An 18,301-nucleotide genomic window follows, 5' to 3' on the forward strand; every position below is an offset into this window, starting at 1 on the left:
CTGTAAAGTACTTCTGGGACTGTGTCCTACAAAATATAACAGTGTAGGTCCAAAGTCCTGGATCTCTCAGTAGCAGTACACGCTGCCAACTGGGTTAAACACTGACCCCGAAGACAAGACAGTTACCCAAGCGCATGCCTATAATTAAGGGGCCAGGGGAGCAAAGTTCTGGACATAGGCCTGAAGATCCTCCACGGTGTCACACATATTCGGGCCCCCTGCTTCCATGATGCGCACCTGAGCAGGGAACTGGACCACAAACCAGAGGCCCTGGTTTCGGAGCTCAGAGCAGTATGGCGCCAAAGCTCAACCTCCGGAGAGTAGTCATTGAACATTGCCATTATACTCCAGCAGGCCCTTCTTCCAATAAAGCGACATCAGTTGAGCCTTGTCAGCGAAATTAAGGATCTGAGCTATAACAGGCCGAGGTTGACCATCTCCCTCTCTGCGAGGTCCCAGGCGATGGACACGCTCCACCAGTGCTCGCAGAGGAAAATTCCACGGCCTCCAGGCGCCACTTTTCCACAATTTCCTCCTTGATAGACTTGGCGGCCACGGTTTTCCTGGTCCTCGAGTCGCTTGTGCATAGTCGTGCAGCGTGTTTCCATGGCCTGTAGTTGCGCCTCCATGGTGGATGAGCGGTCTACTTTCACTGCAATTCTGGTCTCCGCGGTTTGAAGACGCTGGCCATGGTGCTCCAGACAATCCCGGATATCCTCAACCATGGCCTGAAGCTTAGCGAGACGGTCAACGATCGCTGCCGAGATGTTCTTAGTGAGTTCTTTTACCGCATCTTCTTGGAGCAGCACTTCTGGCGGTGAGGAAGAGGGAGATGCCATATTGGGTGCCCCTTGTAGTTGCTGAGCCCTGGCTGGTCAGGGGAGCATAACTTGGCCAAATTCCACCCAAATGGTATGAGACATGACCCAGGGATATGTAGGAGCGGGAACAAGTAAATTGAAGGGCAAAAAAGCAAGAACTTAGGCACGAGAGGGTCGGAGCTAAAGTAGAGGTCTGCACGGGAACGGGGATCGCGGGGATCCCGCGGGTTCCCCCCCTGGCCCACGGGACTCCCACGGGGACGCCCCCTGGCCCACGGGACTCCCACGGGGATGCCCCCCTGACCCACGGGACTCCCACGGGGACGCCCCCTTGCCCACGGGACTCCCACGGGGATGAAAACAACCTACCTAAATTCTGGCGATGCAAGCATGCAGATTACAAGTCTGGCGTCGTGTCGGGAAATAGCCATGTTGAGCAGTGAGCTCAGCACGTACACAGATGAAAGCCTTGCTTGCTGATTGGTCCGGCGGCCCCGCCCCACCGTGCCGCCGGACCAATCAGCAAGCAAGGCTTTCATCTGTGTACGTGCTGAGCTCACTGCTCAGCATGGCTATTTCCCAACGCAAGCATTAGGCTGTTTTTTGTCATTTCGGGTGGGGGATGGCAGCGGCAGCAGCAGCCTGAAAAAGAAATCATCCTGGCCGGGTTCGGTGTCATGCTCCGGAGCTTCTACAGCCTTCCTATCTCCCTCTCCCTTCTACCTGCGGCTCTCTTCGGCAACAACGATCGACACAAGCTTCTGGCGTCGGGGCCTACCCTCTGCGAGTCCCGCTTGTTTCAACTTCCTTTTTCCACAAAGGTGGGACTCGTAGAGGGAAGGCCTCGATGTCGGCAGCTTGTCTTGATCACCGCTGCTGACGAGTTGCTTAAGAGAGCCACGGAGCAGGGGGGCGTTGCCAGGTGCATGTAGAAGGGAGAAGGCCAGATGCAGGACTCGTGGATGAGGGAGGAGAAGAGAGAGAGAAAGAGAGAGGGGAGGGAAACAAAAGGAAATATTTCATACTGGGCTGGGCCGGAGTGGAGGTGAAAGATTGGAGTGGAAAGATTCTGGCTACCGGGTGCATTAACAAAGGAAAAGGGGGGAAAGCTGAAAATGGAGATAGTGACACAAAGAAGAGAAAGGGTAAGCAGGACCTTCTGAATAAGGATAGAGATACAGAGGGGACATGAAGAGGAGGTGAAATAGAGACATAGAAGTAATGCTGAAAAAGTGTGTGTGGGGGGGGGAGATAAAGACATTGAAAGGGCAAATGGTGAATATGGGGTAAAGACAAGGACAGAGACAAATGAAGATTCTGAAAAAGTGGTGAGATAGGGATATAGGTGAGATGGACACAAAGAAGGGTGATGCTGGAAAATAGGTGGAATGGTAATTCTGACAGACACAGAAGGGAAATGCTGGATCAAGGAGAGATGGGGCTCAGGCTGGATGGAATGAGGAGAACTCATTGTTGGCCCGGAACTTCCTCTCCTACGTCAGAATTGACGTCAGGGAGCGGAATGCTGGTCAGCGCGACGCTTCTGCAGGGAAAGCTTGGGACAGCGGTGGCTTGGGGACTATTCCCCGATGGCGGTGGCAGCAAACCGAGTGGCTTGGGGGAGGGCACGGAGAAAGAAAGAAAGGGGGCAGACAGAGAGACAGAAAGAAGGGGGAACAGGGAGACAGAAAGAAAAAGTTGGGGGAGAGAATGAGGTCTGGAGGAGAGGAAACATACAGGAGGCTGAAAGAAAGGAAGAAAGATTGGATGCACAGTCAGAAGAAGAAAGTGCAACCAGAGACTCATGAAATCACCAAACAGCAAAGATAGGAAAAATGATTTTATTTTCAATTTAGTGATCAAAATGTGTCTGTTTTGAGAATTTATATCTGCTGTCTATATTTTGCACTATGGCTCCCTTTTACTAAACCGCAATATTGTTTTTTAGCGCAGGGAACCTATGAGCATTGAGAGCAGCGCGAGGCATTCAGCGTAACTCCCTGTGCTAAAACCTACTATTGTGGTTTAGTAAAAAGGGAGGGGGTGTATTTGTCTATTTTTGTATTTTGTTACCGAGGTGACATTGCATAGAGTCATCTGCCTTGGGAAATGTATATGGCAGATATCTTTGTTTTGTGTTCAAAAGAAAAGGAAATGCATTTCTGGTTTTATTTCTACAGTGTTGAAGTACTTGTTGGCCCTTGCTGTGACTGGTGGGGATCCCCAAGCACCGCCAGCAGAGGACCTCCTCTAGAGATGGTCAGAACTCCCCTCCACCAAGCGCAGCAGTCGCTGGCAGCATCCATGAGCCACTGAGGTGCCAGCATCTGTGACTCAGGGACGCTACTGCTGCCTGCCAAGCTTGGCAAAAGGGACCCCAGGCCAACTGCAAAGGAAGTCCTCAGCTGACAGTTTGTGGGTTCTCATCAGCTGAGTATTTATATTTTATATTTACATTAGAGGTTCTGGTAGAAACCCATTTACAAAGTATGTATTCTTCCCAATTAATATTTCCAAATTAATAGTCTCTTTGCTTATTTGTAAATGGGTCTCTACCAGAGCCTTTAATTCAGTAGCATAATTAAATAAAATAACTATTTCTGAAGTTTATAGGGAAGGATGGTGACGGAGGGGATTCCTCGCGGGGACGGGTGGGGACGGAGGGGATTCCTCGCGGGGACGGGTGGGGACGGAGGGATTCCTCACGGGGACGGGTGGGGATGGGTGGGATTTTGGCGGGGACGGGTGGGGACGGGTGGGATTTCTGTCCCCGCGCAACTCTCTAAGCTAAAGTCAGGAGCCGCCGCTTAGCTCTGCGTCATCACGTGACAATCTCTACAGATGTTTAAGAATGCATTAAAGAACCGGCAATAGACAACTGTGCACCTTTATGATCAGTGATTTGCCAAAGAGATTCCATTTAAATGAGGCAGGCCCTTTGGGGCCGAAACAGGATCGTATGGAGTCATTTTTTCAATAAAGGAAATTGAACATCCATCAGTCATCTTCGTTGTTGATTTTCTGCTTTCAGCGGTTTGTGAAGGTAGTATCTCCTGTTATTTGTGTGAAAAAACCACACAGAAACCCACTGCTGCGACATTTGAAACATTGGATTTGAAAAAAAGTTGGGCAATTTTGTGTATCGGGCTCAGAAAACGCACACAGGCGCAGAAAGTTTTGCTAGAACTTTCTGACCCTTGCCATATTCCAGGTGGCTTGTCGGTCGTGACGTCACCACGTGTGCGCCTAGGAAGATCTCTGTCCATGAAAAAGGTACTACTCGCTGCTGGTCAAGATTTCAAGGGGTGCGCGAGCGACTGGCGGGGAAGAATGCTACGCGCCATCTTCCTTCGCTACACCACTGATGATTATTACTAATTTCATCTGACTTAATTCCCCATCAACTTTACGTTTGTAATATCGGATCCTTTTTGTTTTCAAAATACTGAAGAGTATCTCTGGGTTTTAGCTCCAAATCATGCCTAATTAAAGTTTGAAAGAGTTCCCCCCCCCCAAAAAAAAAAAGTGTAATAAAGGAGCGCGCCGCAGTTAGGGACAGACTAGTCGTGCGTGTACGCGCCAGCGTAAGGGGCGGGGTTTAAGTACACAGTCTTTGGCGGTCAGATGCCGGTAGAGGTGGTGAGTGGAAGGAACTGCTGTGCTTCTCTCGTTGGTTTCCCGGTATGGCTGCGTTCTTGAAGTTAGAAAGCGTTGAGTGCCCGAGGTTTAGAGGCCGGGTCCCCGCCCGTGCTGAGAGTTTTCTCTTCGGTAAGTGCTAAATTGTTAGCATTGGGATAGTATAAAGCGGCGCACGTGGTAGAAAACGTGGAGACCTTCCCGACTGTGCGAACACGTGTGCGTGGAGGCTGAACGGCTTCCTACTCTTCGTGCCACTGTACAGCTACTAATAAGCACGCTTCGTATGTCCCTTTTATTAGGTTCCGTGCCTTCTTGGATGTGAGCTCCGTGGAGCCCATGTTGTCATATTACACGTATCAGCATCCCAAGTAAAGGGATTGATTCTCCGCCATTCTTTTACAAGTGTTCTTGATCAAGGCAAAAAATTTAGAAAACTTCACAAGGCTTATATACTTTTTTGGCTCCATGATTGCACCATGGAACTAATTAATTCCCCCCCCCCTCTTTATCAAGCTGCGCTAGAGGTTTTTAACGCGGGCGGGGAGTTAAGTGCTCCGACGCTAATAGGAATTATAATTAAGCGAGGACCTAATTTATCGTTCCTGCTCGTGCTAAAAACCTCTAGGGCAGTTTGATTAAAGGGGCCCTAAGGCAAATGAGTGTAATGTCATTTTTAGGATGCCTTTCAAAACATTTAAACGGGAATCCTTTAGTTTAAAGTAAATTAATTACAATATAGAAGGATGGATTTCTAATTTTATTATTTTTTAATATTCTGAGTAATAAAGTACCAGGTCATTTACATTTCCCTTCTTGACACCCCCCCCTCTCCTCACTTTGGGGGTGGTATCTCTAGGCCTTTCTTTGAAGACCAGCCATACAAAAGGGTATCCATCAGCCCTTTTCCAAACCTTTCTAAGAATTTATTTATGTATATTTTAAACAAGTGAGTATAGCAGTTTATGGAGTAATAACCATAATTTTGTGTTAACCTAAACTTCACTGTTATTTACGATGGACTATGAAGAAATGTATATTGGCACCAGAACCGGTATGTATCTATCACATACGGAAAACTTGTAAAATCTTGAATTGTAGGTATGGCAAATCAACCTGTAAACTGTATCATATTATGATAAAATTTGTACTGAAAACCTTGCACTGTAAGGATAACTGGCAAATTGTAACCAGTAAAATGTATATTACTATTAGATCCCTAGTATGTGTCAAGTTAGGATAAAAGCTTGTATCGTAAATTTCTACTGAAATTATGTATATCTAACCTGTAACCCGTTCTGAGCTCTCTGGGGACGATGGAATAGAAAACAAATTAAATAAATGTCATATTTGATATGCATATATTTTTCACCATTATACTATAATATAGTGTCGATATGCCTCCACAAACAGTTCAAACTAGAGAGCTGAATAGGGCCAATGGGAATCCCGCAAAGATCCCCCCCACACTGGGTTGTGGGGTCAAACGAGTTACCTCAGCAGTGTGCCTCCTTCATGCCCTCCAGCTACACTCATCCCTCCACAAAGTAGCATTCAGCGCTCCCAGCATGCCACCTGCAGCCAACCCCAAACTTCTCTCTGAAGTCAGAGAAATGGCTTCCAGGTTGGCCACGTGTAGCGTGATGGAACCACAGCCCTGCAAAGACAGCCCACCTGGACAGCTCCAGTACAGTTTGCAGGAAGGGGCAAGAAGTTACTTCAGAAGGAGAGACTTAGCCAGAGGAAGGTCCTGGAGCAGGCCTCTGACGTTGCCTCTTCGGTAGGTGAAGTGTCTAAGATGCTGGTAGGCAGGAGGCACAAATGGGCTGACTCAGTAGGAGAGTTGCATGGGTGGGTTTTAATTTGTTTTTTTGGCTCATGATTGCTTGGGCTGCTGAATCGGCTGATGTTATGGATCTAGCCTGCGGATTGGGAGAAGGGGAAGAGATGCTGGACCCATGTTGCACGGGGACTGGAGCTGGAGGGAAGGGAGAGATGCCAGACCTACACCTGGGTGCTGAATGGAGTGGATAAAGATGTTGAACCCAAGGAAAGGGGGCTAAAGGGAGGAGGAGGATTGCATTTTGACAGGAAGGAAGAAGGGGCGCATTGGCACAGGAAGCAAGAGGCAGGAACCTGGTTCATAAATAAGTTTGACATAAGTCGGGTGTTCTTATACCAAGGACTGTTTGTATTGAAACATAACAGAGAGGGAGGAAAAAGAATGTGAAACACATTGGTGTAAAAGAGGGGAGAAGCTGGACACGGAGATATATAAAAAGGGGAGATCATGGATGGGAGCATAGGAACAGGGACAAAAAGGGTAATGCCAGGCATGGGGGTAATATATGGACATAGTGGGAAGATGGCTAGACATGGAGAAGAATAAGAATGCAGAAAAGATGGACTTTGGTGGGGGAGCATAGGGATATAGAGGAATGATATTGCACACAGGAGATGGGGATCACAGAATGGGGAAATGATGAAGGCAGGGAGATGGGTACAGAGGAAATACTAGAAAGGGACGTATAGGAGACAGAGAAGGGAAATGCTGAACAAAGGGAGCAATATATACACAGAAATAGAAGATGGATGGTGAGCATGGAGAAAGAAGAAATGTCAAATGGTCAGGAGACCCTGGCAAGCAAATTAATAGAAGACACGAGAATACTGACCAATATGATTTGAAGAATAAAATGACAAGACAACAAAAGGTAGGAAAAAATGATTTGAAATTATGTATCCTGCTAGAGCTGGTGTTAGACATAACTGGGGACTGAAAAGCCCAGGCTGTGCTTCTGTAGCTTCCAGCTGGCTTAGGGCACTCGGACCAGGGGCATTGCCCTAGTTGCACTCCCCTAATTTTATTCTTGCCATATGTGACTGAAGTATTCTGTTAGCTTAATTTTTCTATGTAGCATTCTGTAGTAAATTGGCTTGTTCAGTTTTCTCGATAGTGGAGGGGATATTTGTAAAGGGGAGGGGAGACGGGGGTTTTGTTGATCCTTGCTCTGTATTTGTATTTATAAAATGACAATTGTACAGAATATCATTTCTTTTAAACTTTAATAAAAAGTTTAATATAAAATCATAACTATTTGAGGTATGCTTGGATGGGATAAGATGGTTTGAAGGAATAGGACAGGGACAAACTTTTTTTTTCCCTGCGTCATTCTCTAATCCATACAGTTGGCTGGTAGTGACTACTGATTCAAGCCCTGAAGACTTCATGGTCCATTAATTGCCTGGAGAGACGAGCAGTTTGCTTTACTCTGGGAGAGAGTGGTCTTGGGTGGTTGATTAATGTGAAAGTGGTGGCCTGTATCAACAAGCAGGAGACACCAAAAACCAGATACTGTTGGGTGGATTCTTACCACCAAGCACTGCCTACATAGCAGGCAGTGAAAAAATACATGTAGACTTCACTGCTGGATACAAAGGAGTGGGAGTTGGTGCCAGCAGTCTTCCATCTTATTTTGGACCAGTGTTATGAGCTGATCGTTTTGACCTTATGGCCTCAAGGGGAAATGCCAAGATAGAATGCTTCAGCTGAAGAAAGGAGGTGGCTTTCTATATTAGATTACCACAATGTGTTAGTATGATTATAGCTTGGTTTCTGTATTTTCGGAAAGACAATGCTAAAAACAAAACTTCATTAGTTTACTAGTGTTACCTTTGCTGTTTTCTCCCTTTAGAAAACTTTCCCAAAGGCTCTGCCTTGGTTCAGCAGTGGCCTAAGGAAGAACCTCTGTAAATCTTTCTGCTATGCCCCTAACTGGCTAGGCCCTTTGAAGAATAGTGCACAATCCCTTTATCCCAGGACAAGCAGGCAGCATATTCTTGACTGATGGGTGACGGCACCGACGGAGCCCCGGTACGGACAATTTTAGAGTAATTGCACTCTTAAGAATTTAGAAAGTTCCAGTAGGCCGCACCGCGCATGCGCGAGTGCCTTCCCGCCCGATGGAGGCGCGCGGTCCCCAGTTAGGATAAGCCAGCTAAGAAGCCAACCCGGGGAGGAGGGTGGGACGCAAGAATATCTGCCTGCTGTTCCTGGATAACACCTGTTACGGTAAGTAACTGTGCTTTATCCCAGGACAAGCAGGCAGCATATTCTTGACTGATGGGTGACCTCCAAGCTAACAAAAAGAGGGATGGAGGGAAGTTTGGCCGCTATGAAAATAAATGTTGCAAAACAGATTGGCCGAAGTGTCCACCCCGTCTGGAAAACGAATCCAGACAATAATGAGATGTGAACGTATGAACTGAGGACCAAGTAGCAGCCTTGCAGATTTCCTCAATAGGAGTTGATCTGAGGAAAGCGACAGACGCTGCCATAGCTCTAACCTTATGGGCCGTGACAGAACCTTCCAGTGTCAGTCCGGTCTGAGCATAACAGAACGAGATGCAAGCAGCAAGCCAATTGGATAACGTACGTTTAGAAACAAGAGCAAGCCGATTGTGGCAGAGCTTGATGCACCTCTTATGCAGCTGTTTCTTTTGGTGGTTGCTATCGTTCTGTGTTGTATCTCAATAAAAATTGTCTTAATGTAAAAGAGCAAGTCGATTTCTACACAGGCCTGCTTGGCGGTGCTTACGGCCTTTCCTTCATATTCGGGTCAGGGATATGATAATGTGAAACATTAGTCAGTCGGTTATCTGCTGTCTCAAGGCATATCCCTTACAAAAAAAATATCCTAATAAAAATATTTAATCAAAAACATAGACATATAGTATTAGCAAGAGCGAACAGAATGCTAGGAATGATAAAGAAGGGGATCACGAACAGATCAGAGAAGGTTATCATGCCGTTGTACCGGGCCATGGTGCGCCCTCACCTGGAGTACTGCGTCCAGCACTGGTCGCCATACATGAAGAAGGACACGGTACTACTCAAAAGGGTCCAGAGAAGAGCGACTAAGATGGTTAAAGGGTTGGAGGAGCTGCCGTACAGCGAGAGTTAGAGAAACTGGGCCTCTTCTCAAACAGAGATTGATAGGGGATATGATCGGAACATTCAAGGTACTGAAGGGGATAGACTTAGTAGATAAGGACAGGTTGTTTGCCCTCTCCAAGGTAGGGAGAACGAGAGGCCACTCTAAAATTGAAAGGGGATAGATTCTGTACGAATGTAAGAAAGTTCTTCACTCGGAGAGTGGTAGAAAACTGAAATGCTCTTCCAGAGTCTGAACACCCTCCAGGGATTCAAGACAAAGTTAGACAAGTTCCTGCTGAACCAGAACGTACGCAGGTAGGGCTAGTCTCAGTTAAGGCGCTGGTCTTTGACCAAGGGCCACCACGTGAGCGGACTGCTAGGCACGATGGACCACTGGTCTGACCCAACAGCGGCAATTCTTATGTTCTTATCTAATCTAATCTAAACCTTAAGTTTATATACCGCATCATCTCCATGAGAATGGAGCTCGACACGGTTTACAAGAACTTAAAATAGTGGGTAGAGAAGAAGAAAAAGGATTACATGAACTTATGTGTAGAAGGGGGGAGAGAAAGGGGGGAAGGATAGAGCTACAATTTGCTGAAAAGCCAGGTTATCTTTAAAAAATACCTTTTTATAATGCTGCTAACATCTGTTGTCCTTCACTGCTGGTCTAAAGTCATTTGTGATTGTGGGAAGGCGATATCTCTTCTACATTCATTTAGATTTTATAGATTTCATTCTAATTACATTTTTTTTTTTCATATATGCGCACACTTTTTAAAAATCTGTTGAACATGTAAGTATTATTTTGAACTTTTAAGGTACAAGTTCCTATTATGTATGTTTTATGCAACATAATATTAATTTGAGTAAACAACTCTGCAAAACTGTAGTAACTGTATTGGTTCTGACTAAAACAGGAGTGTTGGCTCCAATAAATGTATATGTCTGTTTTCAGGGAGCCCAGTGATCTTGTTTGGTCATTTTCTAATGTGTTTTGTTTTCTATTGACTAGGCTGCGAGTTGTCATCCAGCACCCCCAACTTCACATTTAAAGTAGATGAAGACAATGGCTTTGAGCACATCCTGAGTGTGCAGATGGTATGTAGTGATCATTTTGTGCTATGGGATAACTCCCACAAGATGATTGTAGTGTCAGTTAAATGCATATACCTTACTGTATGGACCTGTGTATTGCAAACTGTGTGCCCTGAGATGCTGTCAAGGAAGAGAGGTGCCGGCTAACTGCTTACAGGATGTGCCTCCACAGCTTATTTTGGATTGGTAAATAGTGGGGTTCCCCAGGGGTCTGTGCTGGGACCAGTGCTTTTTAATATTTATCAGTGATCTAGAGATGGGGAATAACTAGTGAGAAAATTAAATTTGTTGATGATGCAAAGTTGTCCAAACTTGTTAAATTGCAAGAGGACCTTGTGAGACTGGAAGATTGGGTGTCAAAATGGCAGATGATGATTGTGTGCAAATGCAAAGGGATGCATGTGGGAAAGAGAAACCCAAACTATAATGCGTGGTGCTGGGTTCTGTTTGGAGTCACTGCCCAGGAAAAGGATCTCGGTGTCATTGAGGGTACGATGAAACCCTCGGCTCAATATGCAGCAGCTGCTAAGAAAGCAAATAGAATGTTAGGAATTATCAGGAAAGGAATGCAAAACAAAGATGAAATTGTTACAATACCCTTGTATCGCTTTTGGTATGACCGTACTTTGAATACTGTGTGCAGTTCTGGTCCCGCCATATCTCAAAAAAAAGATGTCGTGGAATTAGAAAAGGTACAGAGAAGGGATGGGACAACTTCCCTATGATGAAAGGCTGAAGTGGCTAGGGTTCTTCAGCTTGGACATGAGACGGCTCAGGGGTGATATGATAGAGGTCTATAAAATGATGAGTGGAGTGGAAATGGTAGATATGAATTGCTTGTTCACTCTTTCCAAAAATACAACGACTAAGGGACATGCGATGAAGCTACTAAGTAGTAGATTTACAACAAACAGGAGAAAATATTTCTTCATACAATGTGTAATTAAACTCTGGGATTCGTTGCCAGAGAATGTCAAGAAATCAGTTAGCTTAGTGGGGTTTAAAAATATTTGGATAATTTCCTAAAAGAAGTCCATAGGCCATTATTGAGATGGCTTGGGGAAATCCACTGCTTATTCCTAGGATAAGCAGCAGAGAATCTGTTGGAATCTAGCTAGGTTCTTGGGACCTGGGTTGGCCATTGATAAGTCATATGTTCTTATGAACTAAAACTTCTTTAAACATCAGGAAATAGGCACTAGTCCAAAATACTTACAAGCCAGGGAAAGTATATTTTTCCTTGAGGGAAGCAGGTTACATAGCGCACATGGGTGATGACGACGTTGGAGCCCAGGATGGAGAAACTCATTTTGTACTGTATAAATTTTCCCTTCAGTGTCTGTCCCTTAGATAAGTTCAAGGAGTACACACCATGGAACAAGACAGTGGTCCAGCATGGACACCTAGTCTTTACTTGTCATGTCTTGGACCTAACCATGATGTCCTTAGGTGTGACACCTGCTGAAGGATGGCACTTGGCGAGGGAGAAGGTTCATGTCTGTCATTACTACCAATTCAAGCCCAAATTCATTGGCAGTGGAGGCATCAACCCCAAAAGACTACAGAGGTACATCAGACACAGGGGATATATTAATGAATTCCATCAGTTATCTTTGTAAGTGAATGTCCTTAGTGGTCATAAGGGTTCAGCTGTTATCCAAGTCCCATTTATAAACATTGAGGGATTCTGTTGCCTCAGGCCCAGTATCGGGATGCTAATATTGAGCAAAAGAAATCAGTCCCCAGCAATACACAATGCCGGGAACAAAGGTTGTAGCAGTCGCCATTCAATCTGCTATGCATCCAAGTTTTATTAATAATAATTTTATTCTTATATACCACCTAAGCCATAATAGTTTGAGGTGGTTTACAACAAGAAATACTGGACAAGCAGTAGAAAGATACATATCATACGAAATACAATATTAAAATAAGAATAAAAATGAGTTTAAAAAGTTAAAACAATAAACCTTCAAATTATAAATTGATCAAACAGCTGGGTTTTTCCTAATTTTCTAAAAGTAAGATAAGGTGCATGCATAAAGATATTACCCAACCAGTCATTCATTCTGCCAGCTTGAAAAGCAAGGGTTCTATCAAAAAAATATTTTATACCTACAAGCTTCTACTGTTGGAAAAGTGAACAGATGAATTCGACGTGTGGATCTGTTAGAACAGTCCAAACAAAAATGCGAAACCAGGTAGGCAGGTGCCATACCAAATAGTGATTTAAAACAGATACAAATAAATTTAAATAAAACTCTTGCCTCCTCAATTGGCAACCAATGCAATTTTTTTAAAAATAAGGACTAATATGTTCCCATTTTTTCAAATCAAAAATCAGTCGAACTGCTGAGTTTTGAACAACTCGAAGTCTATTAAGGGTTTTCTTGCAAGTTCCCAAATAAACAATATTACAATAGTCCAGCATACTTAGTATGGAAGACTGAACCAACAAACGGAATGAAAATGCATCAAAATGTTTTTTATGATTAATTAACCTGGGTAGCTTACAGTTAAATATGGGAAGAGTGCAGTTGAATTTAAAAAACATTGACACAGTAGTGAGGTATAGGGTTTGGAGCTACGATTATCTGATAGAAAAGAGGGTAAGGAAAAACGCATAAAGGAGAGTCGCATCATGTTTTCAGAGATTGCTGTCTTTGGGGAGGGTTGAGGGTGGATGGCAGTAGGTAAGGCAGGCATCTCTTAAGAGAAAAGGTTTTTTAAGTTCAGATTTGAACTTACATGGAGTTGTTTGTTGGCAGATCGAGAGCGGAAGTGAGTTCCAGGGTTTGGTTCCTTGAACAGCAAAAATCGCATATCAAATATGTTCATTGATAAGCTCAGGATGGATGGGAATAGTAAGTTGATTCTGACTACTAGAACTAAGAACAGAAATATGTGTAAAGTGTCGAGAGATTCATGAGGTGTGTAGGTTCACTGGAGTTTTATTACTTTATATGTTATCAATAATATCTTGTAGGCGATCCGATGGGAAACAAGTAACCAGAGTACCTTTTTTAAAAGTGCAGTGATGTGATCATACTTCTTGCATTTTGTATCAAGTGGATACCTGTGTTTTGTAATAATTGTAGGCAGCGGAGGTCCTTTTTTTTTTTTTTAGTAAACATGTTTATTAAAGAGTCAACAAGAGAAACAGACATGATGCAACATACAAGCAGTCACATAATGGTAGTCAAATGAAGAGTACAGCAACCAACACTAAGAAACCGGAAAGAGTAACAAACTACAGAACCATCCATGAACAAGGACAGCCTGTCACCCCTGTTGGCTCAAGAATATATTTTTTTTATGTGGAAGAGCATAGCCTACCTGCCCCCTGCCACAACACACTGGAAGCCAGGCACATCCTACCAACCAAGCCAAACACCCCAACAGGCACACTCCAGACATCAATCACATTCATACCCCCCCCTCCCTACCCCTTCCCATCTGAGAGACCAGAGGCAACCCCAGGAACACCGTCCACAAGGCCAAATAGACCTGGATCTCAGGGTTTGTGGAGTGTTTGTAAAAGCAAATTTCAAAGCGGGCCAGTTCGATCATCTGATTGATCCAACATTCCGAAGGGATAGACCCTTCCTGCGTCCAATATTGTAAAATTGTTCGTTTGACTGTCAGCAAAGTCAGATAAATGAAATGCCTCTGAGGCATAGTGAGACCCTGTTTCTCCAGGAAGACCTGATCACCTAGAAGTAGTGTTTTGTAGTCCCATTCTAAGTCACGTTGCAAGACTAATTGAAGCTGCGCAAGGGATAAATTCCATATAGACAGTTCAGGACATTCCAAAAAGGAGTGCAGTAGTGTTCCAATCGCTCCCCTACATTTGTATACAGAGACTCCTCCCACAAGCCTATCTCCGGACTCAAAGTGAATTGTGAGAAGTCTGAACTATTGCCATTGTCGGGGTTCGGTTGGGAACATTGGCATAGTGGGTTGCCGATTCCTCCAGTGCGTAAGCCTATGCGCTATCTTGGCATTTACCTGCATGCGGACCCCCGGGTCATGTATAAGTGCAATGTTTTGGCTGCTATTGACAAAATTCAGGCTCTCTGTTCTGCTTGGTGAGATCTCCCGCTATCCCTGTTGAGGACGGCAGCGCTGATAAAAATGATCTTTCTATCCAAATTATTATACCCTATACAAACGGTTCCTTTTTGGGTGTTACAGCGCGATGTTCAGAAACTTCGCTCACTTTTCTCGGCCTTTTTATGGTGCCATCGAACAGCACGCATTGCTTATGCCAAGTTGTCACTTTCTAAGCAAGATGGGGGCCTGGGTCTCCCCGATGTCTGAGCGTATAATGTGGCGGCTCTCCTGCGCTTTGTCCACGAGGAGGTGACCGGGATAGTCAGGTTTTCTCCTCCCGGGTGGCTGGTGGGTTGGTGTGCACCCTTTACTTTTTTGAATCTCTTGCATATGACCAGAGGGTCAGGGGGTACTCTTACCTTCCAAATTACGGTTCTTGCACCCTTTCTGTTTGGCATGACGGTGGTGGCGTCGGGCACAGGCCCGTTCCCTTCTGGCCTCTCCCTTCTTGCAACTCCAGGGTAACCCTAACTTTGAGCCGGGCCTGAGTTGTTTGCCGTTTGCTACTTGGGCTTCTAAGGGGGCTTCTACTCTCTATCATCTGGTCGATGGGGATACGGGGGTTTTTGTTTCATATTTACTCGCCTTCGGGAACAGTGGGGCCTTCCCCATCAACATTTTTTTACTTATTTGCAAGCTAGCCATTACTACCAGAGCCTTCATCAACAGTATGGGGACGCATGGATGTGTGGACCTTTGGATGCATATTTGTTAAGCGTTCCAGCCTCGCAGGGCTCCCTCTCGGTTTGGTATCGGGTGGTCCGGTCATCTGATTCCTGAGGCAAATTGACCCTTCTGCGAGATAGGTGGAATAGGGACTTAGCCACGCATTATAGCCCTGAAACATTTTTGGAACTTTTTCATACCTTGCAGGCTTTCATGAAATCGGCGGCTTGGCAGGAGACCCAATTCAAGATTCTCCATAGGGCTTATCTCACTAAAGCTCGGAGGTCCTTCTTTTTCAAACCTGCATAGAGAGAATTGCTGTAATCAAGTTGTTGTATAATCAATGAGTGTGTGAGAATATTTAGAGCAGAGGGGAAGAGAAGGGAACAAATTAATATGTATCATTCGTAATTTGAAGAAAGAGCGTTGAATGACTTGAAATATTTGTGAATTAAGAGTGTGATTTTGGTCAAGTGTTCCTCCAAGGATGTGAACAGAGGTGGCAGATGGAACTGGAATGTTTTGAAGAAGGATTGGTGTTGGTAGCCTAATTTTACCTTGCATATGTGAAAAGAATAAGCTTGGACTTATGGGTTTAGTTTTGTTCTCTGTTGGGTTAACCATGTAGTGATTTGGACCAGATTAGAGATTAGGGTGGTGATCTCTTGTATCAAGAGTATACAGAATTTGCCTAGATCAGGGGTCGGCAACCCGCGGCTCCAGAGCCGCATGCGGCTCTTTCACCTTTGCTGCGGCTCCCTGGCCCATGGGACTCCCACGGGGATGAAAACAGCCTACCTAAATTCTGGCGATGCAGGTATGCAGCTTACAAGTCCGGTGTCGCGGCGGGAAATAGCCATGCTGAGCAGTGAGCTCAGCACGTACACAGATGAAAGCCTTGCATGCTGATTGGTCCGGCGGCCCCGCCGTGCCGCCGGACCAATCAGCAAGCAAGGCTTTCATCTGTGTACGTGCTGAGCTCACTGCTCAGCATGGCTATTTCCCGCCGCAACGCCGGACTTGTAAGCTGCATGCCTGCATCGCCAGAATTTAGGTAGGCTGTTTTCATCCCCGTGGGAGTCCCTCTCGTGCGCTATGGCTCTAAGTCAGGGGTGCCCAACACGCCAGGTGCAGGTAGAAGGGAGAGGGCCAGATGCAGGACTCGTGGGTGAGGGAGGAAAAGAGAGAGAGAAAGAGAGGGGGGAGGGAAACAAAAGGAAATATTTCATACTGGGCTGGGCCGGAGTGGAGGGAGGGTGGAAAGATTCTAGCTACAGGGTGCAGTAACAAAGGAAAAGGGGGGGATAGCTGAAAATGGAGATAGTGACACAAAGAAGAGAAAGGGTAAGCAGGACCTACTGAATAAGGATAGAGATACAGAGGGGACATGAAGAGGAGGTGCTTATTGGCCCAGTAATGGTGGTGATCTGTGATTTTTAGCAGTACAGTGGTATTGCGGCAGAAACACCGAACAATTTTCACAAAGGTTGCAGGTAAAGGAAGGGGAAGTGGGCATAGCAAATTTTGGTATGGGGCCCTGTGATTTCTACTTACGTTGCTGTTTTCAACCCCCTGGTAGGCCATCCATGGATAAAGGCAAGAAAAGAAAAATTGGTTTTGCGGCTCCAAGTTTTTTTTTCTTTTCGAAAACGGGTCCAAGTGGCTCTTTATGTCTTAAAGGTTGCAGACCCCCTGGCCTAGATGAACATCATAAATCTTAGACTGAGCCAGTGTTGATAGAAACAAATCAAATGAGGGTTGATGAGATTGACTCTTAGGGTACACTGGAACCAGGGTTGAAGGGCCTTGTGTGTGTATGTTGAGAGAAAATAGTATAAGATCTTGCAGAGAGGTAAGAAGTAAACCATCCCATAGCTGTATTTCTTAGGCCAATTTGTTGTACAGTAATTGATCCAGAAGAAGATGGTGATCTATGAGATCAAAAGCAGCAGAGAGATCAAGTGATAATATTAAAGCTGTCTTTGATCTAATGGTTTGTAGATGAAAGTTGTAATGCCAATAAGAGCAACACTGGGCTAGGTGATTTAAAAGTCTATTCTCTTAAAGATTTGAAGTCGGGTTGGTAGATGACTGGAGAATGTGCTAACATTTCTGATTTATTTTTAAAATGTATAAACTAGTTCTAAAAACATGCAAGTAATGTATAATATGCTTTTTTTCATTTAGCCCTCATTCATACTTGTGGGTTTTTTTCAGGTTTGTCTTGGGGAAGGTGTGCAAGATGAATGCAACATTGTGGAAGCTGTAGCTCTCAACCACCTAAACAAGGAAATTGCTATACCAATTGCTAGTCTGAAACTCGCCTGCCAGTCTATGGTAATGTGAACTAACACCTTGCAGTTTATGTGGTACTTGTGCTTAAATTCATGTTTATAAGATATATGGGATCAGGAAAAACCTGGCTAAGAAAGGAATTTTATGGCCTGACTCTTGAAACGTGCGTCCTGATTACAAGCGACGTCTGGTAACCAATCGGTTTGTATGTTTTTAGAAAAATTGAGCGAGGAAGGACGCCTACATTGTTGCAAGTTCAATCCCAGCCTACTCCTTGTGACTCTGGGCAAAATCACTTAGGGCTAGATGCATTAAAGTCAGTGATCGTCGCTAAACCTGTTTTCACAGCTTTAGCGACGACTGCTTTTACCAACCCGATTCAAACTAGCCAAGCAATTGATACACTAACATTGCTTGGCTATGCAAAAACAAAACCAGAGGTTTTAGCTATTGGGGGGAAAAACCTGACTGTTCTAGACACAGGGAGTAGGCATCCCTCCTGCCAATTTTCTCTCGTGAGGTTGGGGACGGTATGGCAGGAGAGAGTGCCGTCTAATATGCATGGCATGTTGCACATACTACACCTGTCTTGTTTAAACATTTTGGTACAGGTGCTGCAATAGACTTTACAGTCAACACAGAAGTTTCAGAAAGAGTGAGTGTGTAGTTTCCTACCCACATCAGTTAATGTGTAAATCTTGAATCAGACCCCATCCCCACTAGATTTAGTTGT

At 44.9% G+C, this 18,301-nt stretch overlaps 1 protein-coding gene across 1 annotated transcript in view; it reads left to right on the forward strand.

Annotated features, from left to right (window-relative positions):
* Nucleotides 1–4,127: 4,127 nt before the first annotated feature.
* NPM3 (nucleophosmin/nucleoplasmin 3) overlaps nucleotides 4,128–18,301 on the forward strand; it is a 37,302-nt gene continuing 23,128 nt past the window's right edge. The window contains exons 1-3 of the mRNA XM_033940141.1: nucleotides 4,128–4,589; nucleotides 10,412–10,497; nucleotides 17,491–17,610. Of these exons, the coding sequence (XP_033796032.1) occupies nucleotides 4,505–4,589; nucleotides 10,412–10,497; nucleotides 17,491–17,610 (291 nt within the window). The 5' untranslated portion in view covers nucleotides 4,128–4,504. The remainder of the gene's footprint in view (nucleotides 4,590–10,411; nucleotides 10,498–17,490; nucleotides 17,611–18,301) is intronic.

Source organism: Geotrypetes seraphini, chromosome 4 (genome assembly GCF_902459505.1).
Source record: "Geotrypetes seraphini chromosome 4, aGeoSer1.1, whole genome shotgun sequence".
NCBI lineage: Eukaryota > Metazoa > Chordata > Amphibia > Gymnophiona > Dermophiidae > Geotrypetes > Geotrypetes seraphini.